The 7,373-nt window shown below is 41.3% G+C and overlaps 1 protein-coding gene across 1 annotated transcript in view; it reads left to right on the top strand.

Annotated features, from left to right (window-relative positions):
- Window positions 1–7,373, top strand: part of anos1 (anosmin 1) — a 60,234-nt gene that overhangs the window by 41,456 nt on the left and 11,405 nt on the right. Inside the window, exons 5-7 of the mRNA XM_008400774.2 lie at window positions 1,588–1,772; window positions 2,117–2,246; window positions 6,063–6,268. Of these exons, the coding sequence (XP_008398996.1) occupies window positions 1,588–1,772; window positions 2,117–2,246; window positions 6,063–6,268 (521 nt within the window). The remainder of the gene's footprint in view (window positions 1–1,587; window positions 1,773–2,116; window positions 2,247–6,062; window positions 6,269–7,373) is intronic.

The following is a 7,373-nucleotide window of genomic DNA, read 5'->3' as shown; positions in this document are numbered from 1 at the left end:
AATTAAAAACACAGCAGCCTATTGCTTGCTCCAGCCTGGCCTTCATTTCCAAAAACGCCACATTATTTGTGTCCTCACTTGGTCTCCATACTGTTCTGCTTGCCTCATCGGCCGCGGGATATGCTGCTTCTCCTCAATAACAAATCATCTTGTCGTTTTCCAGAAATCACCAAAGGTTATCCTAATCTCCGTCGGAGCCTTAGAAAGTCAACTGAATAGTAGCTTCTGAAGCAAAATCACTTTGCTTCAGAAAAAAAGGGATTTTATTTTTTTTTTGTCTGAAGCAAAAAATTTAGGTCACACCCRTTCCTGAATTTGTTTGAAAGATTAGTAAACCGTAGTTAATCTCAATCATAAAACTTTTTGTTTTTACAGCCCATTCCTTTTTGCTCCAAATTCTTACCAGGTGAAACTAATTTACATCAGGCTCTAAACCAAGACATGCTTTAGGCTTCTAACAGCTGTCTAATGGTGTACAGGTTTAAAAAAAAATTGCACAGACAGGAAGATTTATGAAATTCTCTTTAAGCCTGCGCTCATCTCCCCAGTAAGAGTTGAACTCCAAAATGAGATCGTTCAAGTCGGATAGCGACTCTAGGTACATCTCCACAGACTCCAATGCTAAAGAATCAGATACATCAGTTTGAAATGCAAACGTTACCTTAAGATATTCTGTTCTCCGGGCAGGCACGTTTCCAAGCTCTGTGTAATGACTCAATAGCAATATTAGCAGACCAAACGCTGTGCGTGGAAACAGCCTCGATAATGTTGTTTACCGGCGCGCAGCACGGTGGCCTTGAGCAAGCAGTGACGCCGTTCATAAATGTGAAGCAGCATTGAGCCAATGAACAGCGACAGAGGTCCAGCATAACAGCCGGAGGAGAACAGGTGATTTATTAGGAACAGTGYCGTGTGTGTGCAGCCCTTTGCTGTACTTTCAGCCTTGTTTTTCCAATCTCCATCTCATTATCACTGTGCCCAACGCTCAGTCAACAACTCACTATATCTCCGCCGCAATAAATCAGCTTGAAAGCCTCTGCCGGACTTGGCTGAGCGTTTGCCTCAGCGCTGGGCTTTATAAATCTCTTATCTTTATATTTATTGCACATGGCCACGTCAGCTTCGTCTGAAGGGCTGAAAGTGAAGTTCACAGATGCAAATTAACATCCTGTGTGTGTGCGCCTGTTTGCACTCGTGTGTGTTGCACCTGTAAGACAGAGAGAGAGAGAAAGAGAGAGAGAGAGAGAGAAAAGTGTTCTGCACTCCATCTTGCATACCTAAATGCAAACTATGTGTATCATCACTGAGAAGYGCAGCTACTAAAACATTAAAGTGCCGGCCAGGAAATATCACGACCTGTCACAACAGAGAGAGATGATGCTGTTAACCCTCAGCATGTATTAAATCTATTGCTCTGAGGTCATGTCTCATTCTCAGATCTGTATCTCTCCCAGCTCAGATGTTGTCTTTTTCTTTTCTAGCCTCCGTTCACCCAGGAGAGAGAAAGAGAGAAGAAAAAGAAATCCTGTTGAATTTGAGCTATAGTGTTGCACACAGAGGGGATTTTAACTCATCCTGTACTTTTAGGAGTCCCTCTGAAACCGAGGAAGGATCTGGTGTTCTTGGAGCAGCCTTCGGGTCAGCTGGAGATCCGCTGGTCGTCCAAGTTTAATATCTCAGTCGAGCCGGTCCTCTATGTGGTGCAGCGCCGCTGGAACTACGGCATCCATCCCAGCGAGGACGATGCCACGGAATGGCAAACKGTGGCCCAGGTAGGAACCAAACAAACGGAGCACAGCGGGAAGGTCTCCTTTAGCGGATCCCATAAACTCTCCTAGGTCGTTGATTCTTGTAATCAGATACGCCTCGCACTGAAGTTACAGCTTCCCTTATCCCTGCATGCGTCATGCTACAGCTGTGAAGTTGCAGAGTGCCAACAGACTGTTGCACACTGATGCACATTCCACACAGCCACAGGGTCTTTGAAAGTTTGGCAGGGAGAAACACACAGATGACTGATGTGGCAGCAGGCTCACATTGGGGCTGTGACCCTAGGTAAACCCTGACCCCTGTGGTTTGCTCTCCCCTCCCTACTTCTCCCCCATCTGTCCCTCAGACCGCAGAGGAGCGCATCCAACTGGCTGACATCAGAGCCAGCAGATGGTACCAGTTCAGAGTTGCAGCAGTCAATGTCCATGGGACTCGTGGCTTCACTGCACCAAGCAAGCACTTCCGATCCTCCAGAGGTACGGCTGTCTATGTACKCATATTTACGTGAAGGCCAAATTACGTTTGACTCCGACTGGCCTTCGTTTGTTATGTTTAGGAGKTTGGAACAGGTGGAAGCTTTTGGAAGGAGTTTATAAAATCTGAGGCAAACATTAACCCAACCTAAAGAAAATGACTTTATTTTTTTCTTTCTAAAAGGCTGCTTAAATCCTGTCTTCATKGGATTAAAATGACAAAGTAGGCTGTGTTGTTTTATAAGCCCATTTGGGCTAATAGCTCRTTTGYCATCTTGAAATCTTTCACATTTTGTCACATTTCAGCTATAAATTTAAGCGTATCGTCTTGGATCAACCCAAATTGTCACATAGTTGTGAGGTGGAAGGAAAATYGATTCAGGGTATTCAAAATTTTTACTAATAATCTAAAAAGTGTAGCAAGCAATACTTTGCARAACCACATTACATGTTGAGTAATGTTTTTAACAGCTTTACACAAAATGTAAATGAAATGTTTTCCCATTATTTACAAGTAGCTAAAGCTTAATCAGACTATCTGAAGAACATCTGTGACCATCAGTTTTGGATTTGATCTAAACTATCTGAGCTCTTGGTGAATGCTTAGAGTTGTTAATCCGCTTTTATGGCAGAATTTCCCTTGATTTACTTCCTTTTATCTCAGCTTCAAGTCTGACCAGCTTTCCTGTCGGTACTGGAGAAAATCATCCACGCAACATGATGCTACCACCACTGTGCTTTAGCATTGGAAAAGTGTATAGAAGTAGCTATACACASTACTTCAAATTCRATGTCATTCGACTATTCCGACACATGAGCTTTGGATGTCTGTAGCTCCTCCASTTATCTTTCACTAATAACTGGTTCAAATGGAGGCTAAACTTGCCATTGGATTTTATTGAGARGTACCATCACCACAMCACACTTCTCAGATTTGTATAAACATTTTAATGTTGCTTAAAATATGTTCAAAGTGGKAAAAAAATCTGTGGTTATAACAAGTTGAAAAGTTGARGGGGTGTGGGTACTCTTCTAAGCTGWCAACCTCAGGTAGATGGTTCATTTTTATTTATAGAAAGTAATGGAAAATAGCAGAATGACAAGATCTGTATTGTAGTTGTAGCAGCCTGAACAAGCAGCTCAATGTGCYTCAGTAGAAAATAGTTTCCTTTTAAAATAGTTTAGTACATCTTTCTTGCCACATTTTATTTTCATTTCAAACACTTACATGCAGCTTTACATTTTACTCCCTTGGTAGCGACCTCAGCACAAAAGAGTGTTGTTGTAGGTGCAATCTTAACTGCATAAATTCTGATTCCATCTAATTTTTACAGTCTGTCACGTCTTTATCCAGCTTCATAAATAGCCTTGCAGATGGCATTTGTTAAAGTTATTGTTGAATCATTTTGTTATCGCATTCCAGTTTTGTGGACATACCATTTCCTGTGATTAATAGTTTTATTTTCCATGTAGAATCAAACCAATATGCCTACAGTAATGCCTGTAGCACAACTGAGATCACTCATATATATCATACCAATAGCATACATACCAAAACGGGATCACTGTGACTCGCCATGTTTTGCCAAATATTAGATCAGATACCACATATAGAAGGTATTAGTGTATTTGGCTGTGTGTTGACCTGTGCTGTCAGTCCTTCATCATCCGTTTGCTCCTCTGAGCATTATGATGACTGTCAGACAGCGAGACAGACACCAGGTGGGGGAAAGACTGTGCTGCAGGGATGGAAACCGATCTCCAATCAGGCCAATCAGTGCCAGAACGCTGATAGATTGATGAGACTTGTCAGGGATTTGATGAAGTGCCGGCCGTTCTGTCATGCAACCGTTGTTTGTGTAATATGACCATATCATCTGAATGCAATTTTGCACGACCGTACTTTGTTAGGGCAATTTGTAAGAACTGACTGCTTATTTATCTTGCACAGCTGACATGAAGCGGTTTTAAAGACTCGATGTGTCCAGTTGGTGTTTTTGGACCTGATTAAATGCGTTTCAGGTGGGAGAGGTCCCTGGCAATGGGAGCCAAGTAGGCTGTGGCATGAATCATTTTCTCATTAAAAGTATCGCTGCCTCTCATCTGGCGTGCGGCTCCTCCGCCGGACTAACATCCGGCGCACATATGSATCGGTTTGGGGCCAACCTTACTCTGGGCATCATTCATGCACTGAAGTACATTAATGCTGGACGTGGAGCCAAAGTGAGCAGCATGTGTTTGTTAACCCTCGACCTGTGCTCTCAGTGGGGCTGAACGCTGTCTCGAACGTGACATGACACCTGTCATAACATCGCAGGGCAGATTGTCRGTGGAGCTTGTTGCCCTCCTCTGTCGGCTACAGTGCAGGGTTTAGTTGTGAARCTCTTCATGGTCTGTTGTACCTCCTACCTGAAGTCAAGATTACTGGTCTGGCACAGAATTTGTGACAAATGTCCTCTTCTTAAGCGTATGGGCTTTTCTGAACGCGACGAGAAAAAAAACATGAATCTTTCTTTTTTTTGCAGAAATATTTGAGATTTTAAAAATCTGTGTTTTTAAGAAATGGGCATGAAGTCATTCATCCCAGATTTGTCTTGCCCATATTTTGCGGTTTTCACTCTCATCTTTGATTAATGGTGGTGCTTATGMAAATAAAAAAAAAGGAAAAATCTTCACTTGTTGTGTAAGATGCATCACTAATGTAAACCTTCTGAATCTTAATGCACTTGTGATTCATCTTAAAGTGGATATTTTATATATTGCATTTGCTTYATCACAAGTTATTACCAACTTATTGAGCTCTTTGTGTTTTCATTTAGACAAGAAAATATTGTAAGTGCTAGATTTTAGCACTTAGATTTTTTTTTCATGTCATATCTGACACGAGGGGCTGCACAGTGSCACAGTTGGTAGAGCTGTTGCCTTGCAGCAAGAAGGTTCTGGGTCCGATTCCCGGCCCCGATCTTTCTGCATGGAGTTTGCAKGTTCTCCCTGTGCATGCGTGGGTTTTCTCCTGGTACTCCGGTTTCCTCCCACAGCCTAAAAACATGGCTGTCAGGTTAATTGGCCTCTCCAAATTGTCCCTAGGTGTGAGTGTGTGCATGCGTGGTTGTTTGTCTCTGTGTTCCCCTGCGACAGACTGGCGACCTGTCCAGGGTGAACCCCGCCTCTATCTCCAGCTAACAGAACTTTAGCTGGAGATGGGCACCAGCACCCCTCCTTACCCCACTAAGGGACAAGGGTGTAAAGAAAATGGATGGATGGATGTCTGACATGAAAAAAAAAACACTGCTACAGACACTAAGACAAATATCTACACAACTGCTGCCCMCAAATATTTAATGTATAACCTTTGAGAGTTCAGTTCTCTCTCTGTCTTTGAACACAACACAACTTCCTGTCAGCCAAACCCAACCCTTTCTCTGGGGGTTCTGGGACTGATCAGCCAGATTTTGGTGTAACTACAGCAACATGTTGACAAGAGATGAAATKCAATATTTTAAAATTTAGATTTCCATTATGGCATCTGAAAAACAGAGTCATTTTTCTGTAAGAAATATGGTGCAACGGCAGTATGGAAGGGCAGAGAAACATTATCATCATTATTTTGACAAAGATGCTTTCTTTGGTGGAACCATAAAACCTGGCTGGCTAGCTAAAGAGTAAGGAATGGTCAAAATCTAAAGACTGGGTCTACAGAAGCTAGAGTGCTTCACAAGTCAGACTTCACTTTAAATACATTTTTTATTTTACACATCTAGTGTTCACAGATAATAAAAGCTGTTTTTTTATTTTTATTATTGTTCTTTTGCTCCATAGACCCTTCGGCGCCTCCTAGCCCAACCAATCTGCGTGTCACCAACGTGACTTTGGGCGACGAAGGCACGGTGATGGTTCGTCTCAACTGGAGCTTGCCAGAGGAGCCTGATATTCCCATCCATCACTACAAAGTGTTCTGGAGCTGGACTGTGCCCTCAAAGTCGATGGTTCCATCCAAGAAGAAGAGGAGAAAGACCACAAATGGGGTAATTCTCTCTCTCTCTCTTTGTTTCTTAGCGTTGTCACAGTTGCTATCATTACCCTCTCTGTCTTCACTTCTTCTGACATCTATTCTGGCATGCAGTAGGGAAAAAAAGACAAACACAGAATAAGCTTTGTATTTTTCAGTCACACTTAATAAAACAATGTGCTACRTTGTTTTAATTCCTTATTCTGATGAAAGAACCCTTAAATTATGTTAAAATGTGAAGGGTAACACATTAAGTGTGATGAATAGCCCTGTTCAAAGTGATAAATCATGATTAACATGTCTGGGTTTCCAAAATATCTCCCTCTGATTTGTTATGTTGGTATAACTGATTGAGTGATTCACTTTTTCTAAAATGTGCTGTGCTTTATTTTACGTGATTTATTAGATTATTTTTTTGTACTTCAGACAGATCTGAGCAGCTTAACAACTGCAGTTTTCATAACTGTACTCCCACTTCCTTAATTTGTATTATAATTTAATAGATGAAATCAGCGTATGTAAGCTGATAGCCAAWAAGCATTCAAGAAACAATCTGTAATTGTTGCATAAATATGGTGTTTAAAACAGAGCCCAATGATTTCTATAATTAATGCTCTTGTACTTCTAGTAATTTTATTTAATTTTCTTGCATGCTAAAGTTCTACCAACTATTTTTATTATCCCAGAAAGAACAAATTCTTGTTTTATGTCTTTGACATGCCTGGCCAAGGTTTTTACACCCAAGAGTTGGCACAAACAGAGAAATTATCAGTTTGTTTTGGGGGGTTCATGTATGTTTARGAAAACTTAAACATACATRAAAAATTACATGGGTTGAAAAAACTATTAGGTTTGCTCCTATTTTAATGTGCAGCATTTTTGCTGAAGTGCTAATGTTAATCAGCATGTTTCCTAATTCAGCTCCTAATGTATTTCAGTGCTGTGCCCGGTAAGTGTATTTGGACAAAACTTTCAGAAAAGGTTTTTCTACTGCTTCAAAAACTTCGAACTTTGATTTGATTGCTTTGATTGTGTGTCCCATGACATACAATTAAGCTGCAGCTGTAGCAGCCAAAACAGTCTTCTGGCACTGTGCATCTTATTGTGCAGGGTGAAAAACA

Source organism: Poecilia reticulata, linkage group LG2, assembly GCF_000633615.1.
Source record: "Poecilia reticulata strain Guanapo linkage group LG2, Guppy_female_1.0+MT, whole genome shotgun sequence".
NCBI lineage: Eukaryota > Metazoa > Chordata > Actinopteri > Cyprinodontiformes > Poeciliidae > Poecilia > Poecilia reticulata.
Note: the sequence above shows the minus strand (reverse complement) of the source record. Positions and strands in the feature narration are given on the sequence as shown.